At 38.8% G+C, this 20,904-nt stretch overlaps 2 protein-coding genes across 4 annotated transcripts; one reads left to right on the forward strand and one right to left on the reverse strand.

Annotated features, from left to right (window-relative positions):
• The first annotated feature begins 3,339 nt into the window (after nt 1-3,339).
• On the forward strand, nt 3,340-5,783 carry LOC103705571 (putative pectinesterase 14). The gene is made up of 5 exons (XM_039115248.1): nt 3,340-3,811; nt 3,954-4,125; nt 4,280-4,486; nt 4,585-4,844; nt 5,422-5,783. The coding sequence occupies exons 1-5, from the start codon at nt 3,381-3,383 to the stop codon at nt 5,684-5,686; spliced, it is 1,335 nt and encodes a 444-aa protein (XP_038971176.1). The 5' UTR covers nt 3,340-3,380; the 3' UTR covers nt 5,687-5,783.
• Nucleotides 5,784-7,556: 1,773 nt separating this feature from the next.
• LOC103705493 (PHD finger protein ING2) lies at nt 7,557-18,022 on the reverse strand. Of its 3 annotated transcripts, none has more exons than XM_008789219.4 (8): nt 17,553-18,022; nt 17,142-17,247; nt 16,970-17,041; nt 12,375-12,562; nt 9,656-9,719; nt 9,229-9,479; nt 9,061-9,099; nt 7,557-8,144 (listed from the first exon to the last, which is right to left on the reverse strand). In XM_008789219.4, the coding sequence occupies exons 2-8, from the start codon at nt 17,185-17,187 to the stop codon at nt 8,043-8,045; spliced, it is 762 nt and encodes a 253-aa protein (XP_008787441.1). In that variant the 5' UTR covers nt 17,188-17,247; nt 17,553-18,022; the 3' UTR covers nt 7,557-8,042. The 3 variants fall into 3 exon arrangements, with proteins under 3 accessions (XP_008787441.1, XP_008787440.1, XP_008787442.1); XM_008789218.4 differs by having other exon boundaries at nt 17,142-17,257; nt 17,553-18,021; XM_008789220.4 differs by lacking the exon at nt 17,142-17,247 and having other exon boundaries at nt 17,553-18,020.
• Nucleotides 18,023-20,904: the final 2,882 nt, after the last annotated feature.

The raw sequence follows: 20,904 nt of genomic DNA on the forward strand, positions 1-20,904 counted from the left end.
TCATTAAAATATACTGTGTAGGTTCATTGTAGGTAAGTTTCTAACCTGAATTATAAAGGAGTAGCTGTCATTTTTGAGAACCCTACTCATGATATGATTTAGAACCTGCTTAGTCCTACAGGATTGGGCTAAAAATTCTATAGGAATCGGGCTTGTTGGCTTATCTAACTTGCATCTTTAAGCGCTTGCCTAAATCCATGCCCAAATCCCAATCTTTAAGCTTGCATCTTTTAAGAATAGGATTTCGGCTGAAAGGTGTTTGGTTAATAAAGCCATGCATAAATAGATTGCCCAAACTACAAAATCTGTAGAATATCCAAACAAGCTCTTAGTTGTGCTATATGATACAGGATTATTTTCCATAGGGAAAAAAGGCACAACATTGTTGGCCTTCACCCTTACGAGAATAAATTAAGACGATATCGGTTCATGCTCCACCCTAACACTACAAGAAACCAACAATAACTACCTCAAGTAAGAAATGAAAAAAAAAATGGAGGAAAAACAAACATCAAATTGAAATGGTCCTCATGATCGACATAGGGTTGCCTGAATTAGTCAATCAGGTCATAAACTCATGGTATTCTTATAAAAGATATTGCTGCTGATTTCTGAACCATAATCCCTACATAACTAGGAGCTAAGAATATATTGCGATAGTCAACCTTGCAAATGAAGGCATCATAAAACGAAGAGAGACCTACTTTCACCTTCTTAAATTGATTAGGAAAATTGAGTTGGAAATTAAGCTTTATGATTTTACCTCTGTTTAGATGTTTTCTTCTTGACCTTTTCAATTGAAGTTTCAAATGCAGCTTTTCTTCTAGAATCTTGAGGAAATTGGACCAATGTTTTAGAACATGACAATCTGGCCCGATTTAGATAGGACTCAAAATCACTAATATGGTACCGGTTTCTACTCAATTACTTGTCCGCTCTAATGTGGAAAACTTAGTAAGTAATATAGAGAATTGGATGATCTAATAAAGGAACGTGACCGTATAATGAAGAGAGAATCTAGGCTCTCCAAGGGATCCAAAAGGCATTACCTATGGACTCAACTGAGGAATGACGGTAATTGCTTTGTAAAATGGTAAGCTCTAGATGTTTCCTTCCTCTTCCTCTCTTTCTTTCTCACTATTTTCCCTCCTCCATTTTCACCTCTTCTCCTCCTCTCCTCTGCAAGTAATAGCAAACAAAGTTTTCATCGGCAAACGGCAAGCCAAGTTCTTTGAAAGTTCTATTTAACATTTTTCAAATTCTATGCACACTAATGGCTTCTCTTTATTACTATTTTTCCTAAACATATTGAGTAATTTTAGATCTTATTTTAATGTTTTATCTATTTCAACAATTTGTATTTTAAGGAAACAGTTCTTTACATTATTCTAATCTGCACTTCAAGACAAACCAAGACTTAGAAAGTAAAACAACATAAATTATCACCTTAAAAATTTTAATTATGAAATAAATCATTTTCTCTTTTTTTTTTCTTTTTTCAGATATGCTACAGGGTACATGTAGCTCAGCCGCACATTCTTTATGTCAAACTTGATCTCTATCTTATTCATGCACTTAAAATTTAATGAACAGATAATGACACTTGATGCCTATCTTGTTCATGTACTTCAAATTTAATGGGAAGATAATAAGTTTCAAAAATATACATCACTAATCAATGCCTACATTTGCATACACACATATATTTAAGATGGACTCTTCTCCTCTTGAGAGGAGAGAGTATACATATATATATATATATATATATATATATATATATATATATATATATATATATATATATATATATATATATATATATATATATATATATATATATATATATATTCCAAAATTGATAATGGATCATCTAAAATAAAAAATCCACATTATTGATCACGATCTATAGCACTAAAAATGCTAGAAATAAAAATTATACATCTTGAAGCCTCTAACCTATGCATCAAATTAGTGCAAAAATAAAAAGTGTAAATGAAATCTATTTATTTTCAATCTATATGTCTAACATATGTGGATTATGAACTATAATATGAATTCAATGCTTTATCACATATTTTAGCATACTAGCACAACAAAAACCATCTATATTCATATCATGTATAGATTAGAGACTGGTTAAAAAGAATCAGATATTTAGTTTCTGATATTTTTTAAGGGTATAGATCATGAGCAATAGTATGAATTTTTCTATTTAAATATCTTAATCTTAATTTTAAACTCAAGAGATGCAAACAATTTCTTCTTTTGAGAGGAGCATATATATACACACATACGCATACATACTATGAAGTATGAGGTCATATTACACATAAGGTTGTAAAAAGAGGAGTTTATGCCTATCACCAAATTCAATGTTTCGGGTTGAAAAATGGAATTATGAACCATTGGATATGATATAGATAGTCTAAAATATCTACGTGCAAAAGACCATATTTATTAGAAAACTCTAGCCTATGCATCACGTTATTCCAAGTAGATAGTCATGGTAGAATGATGTAGCATATTGATTCTGGGATGACTTGATGCATAAGCTAAAAATCTTCAGAGCATACGATTTTTTTTGCACATACATATTTTAGACCTTCTAGATCATATCCAGTGATTTAGATTTCTGTTTTTCATCACTACCATTCGATTTAGTAACGAGTGCGAAATGTTTCCTCCGCACCCTATTTGGATTATAAGCTAATACACACACACATACATACATACATACATACATACATACATACATACATATATATATATATATATATATATATATATATATATATATATAAAATCCAATAATTTAGATTTTGATTTTGTAAAGTACTTGGCCTTTGACATTCAATAGAGCTTTCAGCATATCCTTGCTGCCTCTGGCTGATCGAGCAAGTGCCGCAACTATCATTACCATAGTGGTAGAAGTTGCATTCATCAGCCTATCCACATCCTTGTACTACGTACATATTTGAGATTGCTCCTCAATCTATTTAGTGCTAATCGTATATTGGTACTAGAGTTGCTTTGAAGACAGACTAAGCCCTCATGCTAGCTTGCTTCTACCAAATAAATGAGTCCTATTTTCTGGCAACTTCTCATGTCAGACAAAAGTAGCCAGAGAACATCAGCCAACCCACTGTCGAACCGACACATATTTTCTTATCATCACAGTGGCACCCTTCATGTTGCCAAAGGTCTTAGCGTAGGCATCCTCCAACCTCCACTACTTCTCCACTATCTTTAAAGCTTCCATTGCCATTATAGAAACATGGCTTCCTTACCCACCAAGCCTCCACATCTCCCCTGCAAATATAAATAACCCACCTTCCCTTAACCTATTCAAAAGAAGCACGGACTAACCTACCAACACCACCATGAGAGTTGGCAAGCCAATGCTCTGGACTTCAGCTATTTTCATTGCGTTCATCTCCATTCTAATAGCTCTCAACACCCTTCCTCCTACTACCAACACCCCTTATGAGAGTACTAGTAGTAGCCTTGTGCATGACATTGTCAAAAGAGTAGCAAGCCCAGGCTCCACCATCATTGACAAACTTATTTCTCTGTGGAGGGGCCGCCGCTCCCACCACCACCACCACCACCACCACCACCGGAAAAAGCATAAGACAGAATGCGACAAGTCAAAGTGGGTGTCTCCAATTGCATCCGATCAGAACGTGGCCCTTGTCTTAACTGTTGATCTCAAGGGTTGCGCAAACTTTAGCAAAGTTCAGAAGGCAGTCGATGCTGTTCCAGACTATAGTCCTAGTAGGACTCTCATCATCATTGACTCTGGTGTATATAGGTCAACACTTCTAAGCACTCTTCCTAATACCTATTATATAGTTCGATTGTATCATTTATCAGCAATGCCATTTTTTCGATTTTCTAGGTTGCTGATTTGAACTAGCCCTGTAATTGGGTTCTGGGACGTGTGCACATTGCAGGGAAAAGGTGGTTGTATGGGCAAACAAGACCAACATCACAATGCAAGGCCAAGGTTACCTCAACACAGCCATTGCTTGGAATGCCACCGCCAACTCCAGTGGAGGGACAAGTTACAGTGCTAGCACTTCCATCTTTGCTTTCAATTTCAGAGCCTACAATATCAGCTTTCAGGCAAGAACTCCATGACTCAACGACCCATATGATCACATTTTTCCAGTCTAGCTACACAAGTTGTTTGTTCTTAGCTTAGTCTGTTTCGAGTTTCAGCATAAAGAACCTCTAACTTAATTGTGATTTCTGTATCTTTGTTGTGAAACATATGTAGAACACGGCCCCTCCGGCATCGCCTGGGGATGTAGGCGGACAAGCAGTTGCACTTAGAATTTCCGGAGACCAAGCAGCCTTCTATGGCTGTGGATTCTACGGGGCACAAGACACCCTGCTCGATGACCGTGGGAGGCATTACTTTCGAGAATGCTTCATCGAGGGGTCCATTGACTTCATCTTCGGCAATGCCAGGTCCATCTACGAGGTCCACGAGACGGAGCATCACCTGATCTATAAATAATTGCATGAAATGGTAATAAAGCAAGCTTGTGGTTCTATGCACTAATGCACTTTGGTTCTCAGGACTGCACTATTAACTCGGTGGCAAAGCAAGTGCCTGATGGCATGGGATCCATCAGTGGATGCATCACAGCCCATGGAAGGCAATCGGCCAACGAGAAGACGGGGTTTTCCTTCGTCAACTGTAGCATCAGCGGAACGGGGAGAGTGTGGCTTGGCCGTGCATGGGGACCGTATGCGACCGTGGTCTTCTCGAGGACATATATATCCGGCATTGTAGCTCCTGAAGGATGGAACGACTGGAATGATCCTTCCAGAGACCAGTCTGTGGTTGATCCTTGCTGCTGCTTCCTCTTACTAACCTTCTCGCATATGCCTTTGGCTCTTTCTATTGTTTGTCTCCTAACATTATTAGATGGACTACCAGTACTGACGGTGTGAGGCCAAGTGCCCATCCCAAGCAACGAAATTATCAAAAAAAAAAAAAGAGGCTTAGTTCTTAATTAGACCTGCCAAAAAAAAAGCCACGCACAAGCTAGGTAACCTATCATTTTCTCAATGGAGGTAACTTTTCGGAACGTACCACAAAGTTAAGGGCGTGTGCAAATGCACCATAAAGAAGTCCAATAATAGGGCTGTCAATCTGTAGAAACTTTTGCTAGAATCCAAACAATATAATCATCATATCCTCGATACTCTTTCAATAGGTTTGTAATGCCCCTCTTTTGAAAATAATTTGAACTTTTTATATCTCTATCGCTTGAACCAAAGGATGGGATCAACAAAGGCATTCCGAAGTCATCATCTCCCAAGCGAATGACCATAGTTTCTATGGGCCCTTTTTTATGGTTATAAAGTTTCTGTAGGCGCTATTGTAAGCCTGTGCTTTTGCTCTTGCAGGTTGGTGTACTTCGGCGAGTATGAGTGCATGGGACCAGGCGCCAACTCCACACTAAGAACAGCGTATGCTAAACAATTGGATCAGTGCGAAGCAGCTCAGTTCATGGACATTTCATACATTGATGGTTGTGAATGGGTTCTCCCTCCTTATCACAGTGGTTGGTCTAATACATGTGATCATAGTCGCTATAAGGACTTCATCAAGACATATGAATCATCGATAGATGATCCTAGCAACAGCCGTGGAACCAGTGCAGATATGTAATGAAAGTGGATGCCATAAGGTCTATGCAGTTGTTTATGTGATTGGTTTTGCTGACATGATATAACATAGTGGAGAGAATTACAGAGTTGGCAGGAAATAGCGAAGGCGTGATCTGTTTGATGTATTGCCTCTGAGCAGGGGCGGCCCGATACATTTGGGGGCCTAAGGCGAATCCAATGAATGAGGCCTTTTTTTTTAATAATAAATTGTTTTAATAAATATAAAATATTTAAAAAAATAATATGAAAATAGATAGCTATCAAGTACACTATTTCAACAAAGATACATGAATCTAACAAAAGTAGACAAAAAGTTTTTTCAGTTTAATATAATTTTTGAATGGAAACACAGAAATGTAATTGCCGGGCCATAAAACTGATTAAATAATTGAGATAATCCTGGGCAATACTGTTTACCATGTCAAGCAAGAGCAGGATAAGAAAAGGTCATCCCGTGGCACTTCATGGTCAAGGTAAAGAAAAGAATTTGTCCAGAAAGAAGCCTCTCTATAAGAAAAAGTAGGGGCATTATGGGAAATTCACTCCATCTAATTAATAAAAGTCCCGTCCCACCATCTCCCCTTCAAGTGAGTACCCAAGCAGCAACTGCAACATCACAGCACAGCAGCCATTCAACCCCCTCCCTCCTTTTCTCTCTCTACCACCCAAGAGGGGAGAAGAAACCCAGAGGAGAAAATTAAAAGAATCTCCACCCTCCAAGAACTCAAGAAGTCCATCTCCAATCCCTCTATCTTTCTTCCCGATGGCCCAGCTGGATCAGGAGTAATGTGAGGGAAGGAAAACCAAGACTAAAACCAAAAAAGAGAAGGGATGAAAGATAAGAGTGGCTTCAGGCGTGTATCAAGCCAACCAAATCCCTCCTCCTCCTCTCTCTCTCTCCACCCAAAACAAAACTACTGTCCCCAACTTCCCAAATTGCCTCTCTGCAGGCCAGGAAACTCTCCACCTCCCTTCCATCAAGGGGGAAGACTCGTAGCCTTCCATCAAGGGGGAAGCTCCTGTTCCTGTTTTCACATGGGGCCTTTGCTTCCTTTTGGTCACGCCTCCCGGAGGCCCTCCATTGGCCTGAGGCCTTAGGCGACCGCCTCGGTCGCCTAACGCTCGGGCCGGCACTGCCTCTGAGATAATCTAAAAGCTCCAGGTTTCCGATTTGCTTGTTCATATTCCATATTGCCTTTGGGATTTGGTACGATGCTTTCAATGATGTAAGCAGAGACAAATCTTTGCTGTCTTGTCACATTCGCCCTTGGAAGTGACCGCATGTCAAAATAAGGGTCACAAAATCTACCATGCATCACATCCGCCATACCGTAAAAATTTGGGGCCTCGCGGGAATGTTACCCTTGCATTGGGGCATTGAAACACCGTGCATCAAGACCAAGCACAAAATATGCTATAGAAAAAATTTAAATATATAGACTATTACAAAACGTTCCTTCCACTAGCCTGGCCACTTTTCTCAGGACAAAAGAAAGATAAGGTTAAAAAATGCAAGCTTTGCTGGTAGCCCCCAAATGTGATGTACTCACACGCAGTATTCATGTCGGAGCCCAGAAAGACAACCGAGCCGAGCCCATGAGTGAGAAGAGTATGAGTAAAACCGGCCTGGATGCCCAACACACGATCATTTCTATCCGCATCGAACATTCTTCTGGCAGGATGGAAATCCAATGAGGGCTGCTACGCAGAGTTGGGCTTATCCCTTCCTCCCCCCCCCCCCCCTTCCCTTTTTTTTTAGCACAAAAAAAAAAGGAAGGATGCGAGCTTTGGAGTGTGAATGGATAGGATACAAAGAAGCCCCTACACACACGGGATGACGGCGAGAGATGGGGAAAAGGAGGGTCAAAACCTTGTTGGGAAATATTTTTTATTTTTTTGATAAATTAAAAACATTGAAGAAGCTCTTCAAAGGCATACATAATCATCATAAGCCTGGGCATCCTGACTAAAACTGATATAACACTGTTCCTTGTAATATCAGTCAATCACCCAACCACCATTGAACATGATCATAATGCTTATTTATTAAGCACATAGAGACCCATCTTGGAGACAGCTGAAGAAGAAACTGAAGCCACTCTACACTGCATTCTTGTAGACAGCAAAAGAACCACAAGCCCTCCTTCAGAGACTGGCGTATGCACTCGTCATTCAGAGAAGTGATTACACAAGAAGGCATTTTTTTTTATCAGGTAATATACATCAACAGAAATGTTCCAACCTGCTTAAAATTTAGAACAGAAAGGAACTGCAGTATTGCTCATATGCAACGGCTATGCTGATTGCAGGAAGGCAGTACTTTGCACCTAGGCAGCTATTTAAGCTACATTAAACCACTATTGTTGATTCCTGCATGTTGGGCAAAACCATTTGCCCTTAAATCTAGTCTCTGGGGTGAGGCCAACACATGAATAGTGGAACCATTCACCTCCTTCACACTGTCAAACAGAAATAGAACAATCAAATGAAGGATCAAAATTTTGTCCAACTTATATACACAATAAAGAAGAGAAGGGTAAAAGAGAACCCAATGTAGCTTCATCTCAGTTTTTTTAAAAAAACTGAAAGTGCGCCAGAGATAAAGCTAGCAAGCACGAGCTTTACTAGAGCACTGGCCTGTTCTTTGTCCGAATCAAATACGAAATATTTGGAAAAGGTGTCAACCAGAAACAAAGCGGTCAAAATAAATAATCACAATTGCATCCAAGTTACATGTAGGTTTCTTCAACTAACAAATAAGAAAACTGTTGTTAAAATCAATGGCTTTTAAACAATTATAATGAGAGCAGATAGATGAACTGAAGAGTTACTTTTTACACTATGGGATGCTACATGCCATTGGGACCTCAGAGATTATGTTTTATATAATTCAAAATCTGTGTTGGCATATAGTGAGAATAGCACAGATAGTCTGCTAACTGCCCACCGTCAGTATGAGGCAATGACCCTTTAAGATGATTTGTGTAAAACAAGCTAGAGTATGCTCCACTAAAATTGAGGGGCTTGGAAAAAGTCCCTCGAGCCTATAATACTGGAGGGAAGACATAAAAAAACCTAAGTGGCATCAGTAAGATGAGAATTTAAATAGTATTCAGCCTAGAGCATATTGCACATCGGAATGAAAGGATACATGTGATTTTAAAGCCACTTAGCACAAGAATATTCTTTTCCACAATAAATCTCTTATATGGTCATTCAAATGGTTAGGAGGCTCTTGGAAAATGCAGTTAAAAAATATACAAATCATGAAAAATTTATCACGGATGCAGTGCATCAATATATCAAATACTGCATAACAAAGCACCATGGATAACTGCTAGGAATACAGTACTAAAAAACTTAAAAGAAACTTACATTCTCATTGTCACATGCGATCATATCTCCAAAAGACACCTGAATATAGAGAGACAGAATAAGGATTTTTAGATATTACAACAATATGGTGCCAGTGTTGAAAGCCAAATGTACACAATTATGGGTGGTAGAAACCACAGAAAGTTCAAGAAAAGATTGATCTGAAACCTGATGGCAGATACAATATGTTGGTTCATTTGGATCAATGGGTTGATCTACATCAACAGATGCAGGAATATTTTTCTTATGACTGCCGGGAGGAGGCATCAGCTCAAGATCCATATCTCGCTCCCTCTCCCAATCCTTTTCTTTCAACCGTTTTGATTGAGGTGTTATATAACCTCCCTTGCGTTTTTCATCCCTAGCGACTATAGGTTGTGGCGGAAGGATTGCTGGCTCGTCTGGTGGTATTTTTCCTTCTATACAACCATAAAACATGATCTAGTTGCATCAGAAATCTATTTTCCAAGATGGAAAGCTCTAAGAATAAAAACAGTTACTGAACAAATATTTTCAAAAAGCAGGTTCCCAAATAGTTACACAAGTTCCTGAGGTAAAACTTTTGTAACCCAAAATTCAAGGTAATTATCCATACCTTGCTTCAGATCTTCTGCAAACTGGTTCAAGTCCTCATCAAGCCTCTTCACATGGCTCTCTATCTGCATGGTATCCCAATTGGTTGAGAAGGAAAAAGGAAAAACAGAAGAAACATAAGCAATACCATTGACAAATAAGTGGAAAACAGGAAGTTCAAATTCCACAATAAGTTCTCATAATACATCAACTTTTAAACTTCTGGAAGTTCATATTCTTTTTCTAAAAAAACTCTGAAAATCAAGATAATAGTCCATTTTCAGCAATAGTAGTTTTAAGTAATTAGGAATAAACATTTTAGACTACAAAACATTTCAACCTATAAAACAACTGTGACACATTAAGCTTATCCTTTATTCCTGTTTCTGATGAATGAATATGACGGATGCCATTAACTACAGCACAGATAATAGCTGCCAATGCATTTGAGCTTTAATTAGAAGAGGATGATGCCGGGTTGTAAAAAGTCTGTGTAGTCCTTGCATCGAGCCTTTTCAACTTTGGTTTTTATTCCATGAGCAGCCACAATTAAGATTCGTGGCAGGATCATGCATTAGAAATTCAAAGTGGTAGCAAGGCGGATCTAAGCAAAACTATGGTAGGAGTATTATCACTCGAGCCATGATGACAGCGCACCGAGAAACCATAAAGTTTTATAGAAGAACTCAATTTTATCCTATTTTGTCAGGAGATATCAGCAATAGAAACAATGGAATTGGGCTTCATAGTCCAAACAGGATTGTCATCAAACAAACTTAAGTCTCATGCAAGGTTCGCTATCTCAGTTCCAGAACCCATACCGGTGCCACATTAGCATAGTGTCGGTACTCGGTACAATATGATACAGAATTTTTTTGGCGTACCGAGTGTCGATACGCTACCCGTACCGATACCGGTACCAAACTAGTACAGTATGCCCCGTACTGCCCGGTTTAGGCCGGTACAACGTACCATGGTCTCATGTGCTTTCACAAGTATCTCAAGCAGGCATTTATGCAATCATCTTAGACAGCGCAGCCACCTTTAGAGCTCGCCAGGGGCTTGAGCAGCCTATGTATATGGCCTAGACTTTAGATGGGCCCTTAAGTGGTTCACTTGGCCTCGACAGGTGCCCCGGTGATCCAGAATATGTAGGTGCTATCTTGAATAGCATGGTTCAGGCAAGTCAGGTACCCATTCAAGACCTAACCATTATACTTGTAACCCTTCTTGCTCCTCCCTCATCCCCTTCCTCTCCAAATCATGGGCTGTATGCTATAGATATGTGAGAGAATGAGAGGACTTCATCTAGCACTACCGTGATGATAGCAGCAACAACCACTAATTAAAGAAGCTGATGCAGCAGCATCCATCAGAGCAGCGTAGTAGTTGCTAATGTCCACAATGGCCACCACCACAGCAGTGATTATCATGGCCGATGGCAACTGCTGCTACAGCCAGCTACATGGGCTGCAGTAGTTGCTGCTGCAGTGCAGCACTTTTGACAGTTGCTGCTTGATGAGTGAATTACATCAGTGGTGGCTGGAACTCTAGGTGCCTGCCTAGCCCCTGGTGCAAGGGGCTCGCTGGCCACCAGTCTACTATCTATAGTCTTTTAAAACATCGAGCCTAACTTTTCCTGCCAACATTCTATTTATCATATGTTTAATTAGGAGGACTCAAACCCATGAAACTGACCATAGAGAGAGGAAAATTTTCAAGAGCAGAATATATAGTGGGTAATATTCCATAACCCAATCAACAACTTTAAAGAAAAGAATTTTTTGATTGCATTGGATGATTGAGTTCTTTAAATAGGCATAAGTTTTAGAAGAAAGGAAGCTACTTGCTAAAAGCTCCAAAGGTACACTTTAGCACTGCATCAACTGCAGCAAATTTGTGAACATAATGAAAATTTTAGCCCAAACTTGAGTCAATGACCATGAATACCCAAGATTAAGCAGACAAACATAATGGTTGTCTGGCATAGAACAGGTACGCTTTAGTACAGTGTCAAGTGCAGCCAATTTGTGAACATAATGAAAATTATAGCCCAAACTTCAATCAATGACCATGAGTACCCAAAATTAAGCAGACAATCATAATGGTTGCCCTCTAGAAAAATCTCAGTTAAGACGTTTCATGCTAGTTCACTATCTGTCATAGAAAATCTGTTTTTTAGAGAGTACATGATCAAATTTAAAACTAATAAGGCTATGGATATTAGTATTGACTTTCGCAATTATTGAAATAAATGCAAGTCAATAAGCCTTATATATCTTAAAACTTTTAAATCAAATGCTCCCTGACCACCACAGAAGGCAAATGACATGCTACAAGAAATAGATGCAGGCATTGAATTTGAAGAGATAAAGGTAAGAGCCAAGTTAGTTAAGTAATTTTATATAAAGAAACCAAATGATGATAATGGTTCAGTTTAGAATGTCCCAACGAAGAATGCAACTACAGTTCCTCTACTGCACCCTGCTGAGTCTGGTTATGCCTGAGTTTGTCCCAGTAGAAAGGACACTGGAGTGTGTGAATGAGTCATCAGCATTCCCAAACTATATCACTCTCAGAAAATTCCTAGAGAAAAAGCATCTAGTTTGATTGAACCACGTGACTTATCACAATTCAAAAATACCCCAAGAGTTGCGATTCATCTATTGTCTTACACTGCTACATTTTTATTGCCAGAGATATTTTCTTTAAGCTATCACAGTATTGCAAAATAAGCTTACCAGATCATATGCTTGTCGTGCTAGCAAAACTTTCTCAGTACAAAGGCTCAATGCCCTTTCCTGGCTAGCTTCAATCTCCTTCTTCATCTTCTCAAATACAGCTTCTTCATCTTCATGGCCAACCTTTTTTGAGCTATAAGGCATACCTAAGCAGTACTTTGTCTGCTCTTTTGTCTGGCTGATTATACCTGTGTTTAAATTAAAAGAAAAACAGATAAAGATACAAAAAAAGGCAACTCGACTAATGAAAAAATATGTACTTATATTTTTGCTTGAGATTATATTTCAGAGTTTGTTCAGGATTAAGACATATTATGACATATCAACAGAAAGTTGCCTTAGATGGTCATCTCTATATGTTTACAATGCAAAACCAAATGTGCAATAGGTACTAGGCCTTCAACTGTTATGGATTATTTCTGCATTTGTTTAATCAGACACATGAAAAAGGTATATTTTTAAAGCTTATGATAAAAATTGACTGAATTAACAAATTGAGTATAAAATAAAAGGATGAGTTGGAAGAAAAATTAAACAATTTTCAAGAAAACAAACATACTAGCAGATAATCTATATACATCACATGACAAAAAAGCCCAGGGTACTTGGACTTGTTAGGATCACACATAATTCACAGAAGATGGTAAGAACAACAGGCGAACATGAAAGCATATCAAGTTGGTAGCTTGTAGCTTTTTATGAAAATTTGCTTGCAAGACATGCATTCGAGTAATTTTTTATTTTTTCTTTAAGAAAGAAATAGCAGTCTTTGTTACATGAATAGAGACCAGGCTCCTTGATCACCATGAAGGCAACATTCTCATTTGTCATAATTTTAATTCTTCTTTTATATGCCTATAAACTACAGCTACATAGTGTACTTCTAATCTTGATGAATTTGCAAGATAACTTACACAGGAAACTACATAACTTATCATTCTACATATCTCAACATATATTCATGCATCCACAGAAAATAAATTCTATACAAAAGTCCATACGAAAAAATATAACTATCATTCTTTATATAATCTCTTTTAGCTATTGTTGTCGAAGGCACTCCAGGCACTCGCCAAGGTGCTCAGGCGAGGAGAGAAAGCCCTTGGGTGCCTTAACAATCCCTAGGTGAGGCAAGTTTACTAAAGTGGCACCTAGGCAAGTGATTGGAATTGTGCGAGAGCAAGATTCACTGTCTCGGTACCGGATCCCGTACCGGTACCACACTAGCACAGTGTCGATACGATACAAATTTTTTTTGACATACCGAGTATCAGTAAGCCACCCATATCGGATACCGATACCAAACTAGTACGGTATGGTACGCTCTGTACCGCTTGGTTCAAGCCGGTACGGCATACCATATGCAAGAGGCATTCAAGCAAGCATTTATTCAATGTCCAACAATATTCTCCCTATCCCTTTTTTGTCCATTCTTTTGTAGCCTTGTAAACTTTACTTCGAGGGTTATCTTGGTGTGTTGGAGTTCTTGTAAATAAAAGGGCTACTCTAGGATGCTGAATGATTTGCTTTTTTTAGATATGTCTTGTTTAGAAATATGAAATATGTTTTGAGAAGTCGCATTTTCCTATCATGTTTGAATTTTGCTACTAAAGGATGTCCAACAATTTATTTTCACTGACTTTTGCTTAAAAACATGATACGAAAGTAGTATTTCAATATGATGTTTCTATACATTCGAAACATGATATCTAACGTACAAGACAACTATATGTTTTGATGCTAAAACTTGAATAACTTATCTTATAATGATTGTGTTATTTTTAAATACATATAGTATTTTTCTAATATATTTATTGAACTTTTCTTAAATTAGCACCTTGCTTTCTTCAAGCAAGTGCCATTTCGGTGCCTAGCACCTTAGGTGATATAGGTGTCCTACCGCCTTAAGGGTGCCTTTTGCTTTTGACAACCTTGCTTAAGTTGATACCATTCTTTTTTTTCAAGAGAAAGATTTGACTAAGTATAGTCCAATTCATTAAGCAAATGAATTACAAAAAGATACAGCATCATGAACACAACCATAGAACTACAAGGTAATAGTAAGTAATCAACAACAAAAGTCCTATTATACTTGCATCCTATCTAGTACAGGTTTGATTTTCCTCATCTTCCTCTCTTAGCACAATTCAGCCAGCCATTCATCGTGAAAAGATCTTGATTCACCATTTGCCCAATTGAATCGTCCTTATCTCTAAAGATAATTTGGTATTATCCTCAAGGTCAGCTTCTTCATAGAGATGCATCAGCTAGTTTTACTTGGGAACAATCTTCAAACAAAATTGTTTTCCTTTGGATGGAATATCGAAAGCATCTCATTTGCTTGTCGAAAATAAAATTGTTTCATGTTTTTGTTGCCTTCTAAACTGCTCTTTCCATTTTCAATGTGCAAATTAATTATATCCACTTCATACAAAAAAACAAGGGCTGCAAAACTGACCAAAACCACCCAGTTTGGGGAAAAACATATTGAACCGTTGTGGAACATGGTCGATTTGCTGGTTCGATATGGGAACTAGTTTGTGCTGATCCAAATCGTGTAGAACCATCCAATTCTGCTCGGTACCGATCCAGACACCTAGTTTCAACTGGCATCGTGATAAGAAGTGAGAAAAAAAGGACGCTGGGAGCTACTTGGTATAGGATGCATATAATATTATACTGACAATATGATACCCAAATGGTAATGTACTGGTACAACACCTATACCGAGATTGCGAACATTGCAACAAATTAGTTCCAATATACATTAAAAACCTTTCTAAATAATCAAAATAGTTTCTGATCTTATAAGTTCCATCAAAGGCCTCAAGTTTGTTTATGTTCTTTTTACTATTCTCAATATATAATATATCACTTAGCTTTCTTGTATGTATTCTATACAAAATCAAGTTATGGAGCCTAGCTTGTGATCATTTCTTGTCCATTTGGTCAAAAATAAACAGGGTGACTCCAACCAGCATTTGCATTATAGTGCATCATTATAAAACATTATCTCATCTACCATGTATTCTATCTTTTCTATATTCATATAGGTTACCACAAGAAACTCTTTTAGTGATAAGGAATGTTGATAGATGACCTTGATGCATCCATTAAGATGATCACCCAATTCCCAATTAATGAACAAGCACTTGTGCTGATTGATTAAAAAAGGTGCTCTAAGGAAATTGGATTCTCAGGAGGGTGCTCTACATTAACCTAAGTACCTAACTCTTAAAATTTCTCCATATCTCAAGCACATATCCTCCATTCCTTCACCCCTTTTCCCACGTTTATCTCCATGTCTCAATTATCTCGCATTTTACCTTACACCCCCGTCTAGGTTAACATTATTTACACTACATAACCATCCATGTTATAGGATCCCACTACTTTTGCTGATCTACCTCATACGGGACTTCTCAAGTCCCATGCCCAATACAAACCTTGTATCTGACCCTACAAACCTAATGAAAGTGTGGCTCAGCCCCAGGTCTAGAAAACAATCAACAAGAGACATTACAAGCAAACTAACTGGTGGGATAATGATGAAGTTGGATACTACTAGCTCGATAAGGATGACAAGAGCTAGCAACTTTTCCATGTAAATATTTAGTATTGTAGCTATTTATTCTTATATAAAGAGATTCAAGTCCGGAAAACCAAATAGGAAGTTGCAATATCCTCTAGATAGGGTTGCCTAAAAGTTTATTTGATTTCACAACTCATGAAATTAAAATTAGGAATTGATTTTGCAGTGTAATGAATAAGTTAATTAGGTCTCCTAATTGGGAGAAGATCGTAGACAAAAAATTCCTTCATGATAATACGGTTGAAGCAAAATGAAGAAATACCTTTCCTTTTGTAGCTAGGAATTCCCAATCCCATGATCCTCCAACCCAGGCCCACTCTGAGTGTGCTCTGCAGCTGTCCTCTTATAGAAATTTTTCATTTTTCCTTCTTTGAACTGTTTCTTTGTCTATAATTAGCTTTCTTTGTATAAAATACAATAACGATACTTACAAGAAACCACAAAAGGATGGATTCTGGCCATGCACAGTGTCGTATGTGTCACATTAATTAATAGAAAAATGATCTCTCACCCACACACACACATTATAGGTCAGAGTCATTCTGGTTATATCCCTCTTTTCCTTCTACCAAATCACAGCAATCCATATGTCCTGTCATGTACATCACATGTGCAAAATGCTAGTAATTTTAGAGTACTAATGAAATAGCATCATCCATTCTAGCACTTAGAGGAGCTGGTTTGCTTCGTTATGACACTCTGACCTCCAAGACTATTACTTCTTTCTTTTCTTTCTGGTAGAAATACATAATAGATTCTACAAGAGGATAAACAACCTTTAAAAAAACTTGCCACATAATCAAACTTAGATAAGGAAATTTAATAATTTATCCACTCTAGCACAACCAACTCCACAGATCACCATATAATTCAACAGTTAAAGTAATATTAAGATCTTTATTAAAAAGATCAACTAAAAATAGAAGTTTGCCATTGAAAAGTTCACAACATTCAACATATGGCTATTATAACGAGGGGCATTCTGGGAATCAAACAAGCATACCTTGGGCTCTTTCGTCGAGTTCTCTCATCGTGTTGAGAAGCCGCTGCAGCTCCGCTGCCAACGTGCTCGAATCTTCGATGCCCAATCAAACAAAAAAACAAAAATATGAGAAACAAAAACCTACCAATCAACATCGAGAAATTTTTTTTCTTTTTTTTAAAAAAAAACTTACACTCCAAATAATCGTCCACGAAAACCCCCGTTCTTGCAATCGCCATCGCTCTTTCTCTCTTCGCTTAGGCTTTTCTTCCTAGGTTTCGGGACCAGGGGGATTCCTCCTATTCGCAGCTAGGAGATGAGGGCAGTTTAGTAATTAGGAAGAAAAGAGGGTATTTTGGGCATTCAAAAGTTTGTAAGAATGAAGCGTCAATCTAGCCGTTATCACACGGTTAAAGATTCGGATTCCCAATTCGAGAACCCGATCCGAACCGCTATCGCGTTAGGGCACGGTTCGGACGTCGGGGCAATCTCGAACCCTAGGTTGTTCGATCGTAATCTTCTTCAATAGGGAAGAAAACCTAACCCTAGATTTCTGTGGTTCTTGGAGCCATGGAAAAGGGTTTTCCAGGAAAGAGAGACTTACGACAATGGTCACCGGTAGCCGCCTTCAACCGCCGGGGGACGGACGGAGAGTTGATGACGGAGGGATTGAGATTGAGGTTGAGTCGAATAAAACTACTATTAAAGGGCGTTCCTAATATAAAGCCCTCTACGACAACACCACGTCAGCGGTTTTTCACCGATCCTAAAGCAGAACGCACGTGAGAGGAGTCGAGAAGCTCAGTAACGGCGCCGCACCGGGCGACCGCCACGTGGAGCGACTCCACCCTCCTCTTTCTTCCCCTGTATCCAGGTAATCGAAGGCCACGGCCGAGGGAGGAAATGGAGTACTCGACAGTGGACTCGAGCCCGAAAAGAAGTTTGGGTCGGCGACGGAAGCTTCGTTCGCCGCCGGCGAATGAGAGGCGGAGGGAGTGAGGAAGGAAGCGAAGGCCGAGGAGACGGGAGAGGGCGATGGAGAGCAGCAAAGAATAGGAGGAGGGTGACGGAGACGAACCTCTAGGATGCCCGCATAGATGGTTTTATGCGGATTTTCTTCTGCATAGATAGTTTATGCGCCTGTCCGCATGGATGTACGTACAGGGCATTTTAACGCACGGTCCCTCCATGGACCCGCACTGTATGGAAAAGAAATCATTGACCGGACCTTTAATTGGCGATCCTGGTCTAATGCTATGTGGCCACGCGTCATATATCGTGGCGAGGGATCAGAAATTAAAAAACATACGATCAAATAGGTTGGGCGTTTAAAAACAAATGGGGAGGGATTTTTTAGTCTCGGTCCATTGAGAGACCGGTCAATAACAATAAGGTTCGCTTTATATGGTTCTTTTTCGCATAAATAATATATGCTCGTGTCCGTAGGCGAGTTCTTTATCACTGGGTAATTTTGCTTGGACCTCCGGTAAGGATGTCCATAATGTTATTTTACATGCTGTATTATTTACACATGGAAATTTTATTGGTGCACAGTGCACCTGCATTCGGTGAGTGAATCCCACATCACTCGATCAAGATTAGATGATCGAAGTTCCTAAAAATTTCGTCTGCTATTACCTCTTCATGATCATGGACACTTGCTAGAAACAACAACACCGCCATGCTCATCATCTAGCACCAACCGTCCATCTTTGAATTCGCCGAGGACTTGTCGGTGGATGGTTCCATTGAAAAACCTCCTTCATGACCGTCCTCTATCATTGATCCAAAGTCCCAGGGCATGCCCTGGCCAAGCCATTATAAAACCTCCTTCAGATATTGATTAATGGGGTTCCGATACATTGACCAACCATTGTGCAATTCAGCAAGAAATTTCACTAATCAAGGACTGCATTAAGTTCAGCAGTCTATAGATTATTTCGTCTTTGTTTTCGCTTGAATAGAGCAGGAGATGGAGAGCATTGATAGTCTAATACATCAACTAAGGAGTGTTTAAAAGATACCATATTAAATATTACATGATCAAGTAATGTTCTTTATGTCAGGCTTTCTGCCCATGGAGCGCTCGGATAACTATAGCAGGGCTCCCAGCTGATGGATGGTCTCACTAATCTCAAGAACAATGGATCATTAAATATGATCAGTATTCAACATGTTGCTAGAGAAGGGTGGACAAAGAGAAGAGAAAAACATATAAGTTAGAGGGGAGGGAAACCTAGTTAGGATTTGAGAGGTAACTTTGGGATTTGAGATTTCGATAAAGAAAAAAATTCTTTGAAATTTGAGATATCTTGATTATTTTTTTTTTCTGATTGTGTTGCAATTTTAAAAGTGCCATAAGTCCAGATATCTAAAAACATTTAGATAACAAAGTCGCAAAACCTCTCCTTGATAGATCAATAAATACCCGCTACTTATACATGATCTTTCCTTACAAGCAATAATTTTATATTTATTTTTTAATTAAAATATATTAAGCGGTGATAAATCTATACAAACACGAAGGAAGCTATATCCACATACACTAATAGTTAATAACTACATTAAAAAAATTGTACCGCTAAATAAAAAAAAATCTATAGCTAAATAGAAAAGAAATTTGCATATATACCCTTCTAAAAATTCAAGTTTGCATGAATATCCTTTTAAAATTTATATTTATTTCTGTACCCTTACAAAAGTCTGCTTTTATACAAATGCTCCTAATATAACGGTTCTTCTAACACCCTTAATAAAAAATATATTTATTTTATTTAAAAATAAAATAAAATTTAAAATTATTTTTTTCCTCTATCGCGATTGTCTTATAAATAGTTTTTTTTTTGCACATCTATCCATTAAGGACTTCCTTATTTTAATTTAACGGTTGTTAGATGGTATAGGTACATATGCAAAAATAAATATAAAAAAATAATAAAATAAGTATTTTATCAAGTATGATGCAAATTTAAATTTTAAAAAGATATATATATATATATATAATTTAATATTTAAAAAGATATTCATATTAAAAAAAAAATTGAAGACTCGAGCCCACGGCTATCATTACAATGCAGTGGACTAAGGGTCTCTTATGTTCCAAAACGCTCGAGTTATTTTTTTTTTATTTTTTTTTTTTGGTGAAAACGGCTACTCATATCATATAGTTCGAATTTGAGTACATCCCTCCAAATCAGAAGAAAGTAAGAAGTACAACTGTGGGGGGACGTCTGCAACAGACGTCCACAAAATATCACCTGAGTGCCGAGCGACAAAGGAGGCGACCCAATCTGCTGCCCGGTTCGCCTCCCTAAACACATGCGCTGCCCGAAAGTCAGCCATCATCTGAGCCATCCTACGGGACTCTCGGATGAGGGGATGGCCATCCCCAAACCGATCCACACCCCGAATCCAATCAATCACCACCGAAGAATCACCCTCGAGGTACACCCGCACAGCCCCGTATACCTGCCTCACATAGGATATACCCTCCCAGGCTGCCTGCAGCTCTGCTCCAATCACTGTAGATCCAGGCGTGCGCCGTCCTCCTGCTGCTATCAACCTGCCAAGATGGTCCCTGATCACAAATCCGACCCCTCCAAACAAACCATCTGCCGACCTGCTGCCATCAAAGTTCACCTTGAGATAGCCAGGGGGTGGGGGTGCCCAAGAGACATAGGCAAACCGTGGCGCTGAGACAGCGTGATGAGCACCCCAGATATCCCTGACCAGCCCAAAGGTGACTACCGAAGTCGCCCCAATAACCTCCCTCGCAAGCCTCGTCGCCCTATCCACCACCATCCTCGGAGTCGCCCTCCTCCCCTCAAAAATACCAGTGTTCCTGTCCAACCATATATGGTAGGACAGGTAGGCCACATAAATCCCCACCTCAACAGATCTGGGGCGTCGCATAGAGCCTCTCAGCCACTGGATCAGATCCTGCGCCGACACCACCG

The sequence above is a fragment of the Phoenix dactylifera genome, chromosome 17 (assembly GCF_009389715.1).
Source record: "Phoenix dactylifera cultivar Barhee BC4 chromosome 17, palm_55x_up_171113_PBpolish2nd_filt_p, whole genome shotgun sequence".
NCBI lineage: Eukaryota > Viridiplantae > Streptophyta > Magnoliopsida > Arecales > Arecaceae > Phoenix > Phoenix dactylifera.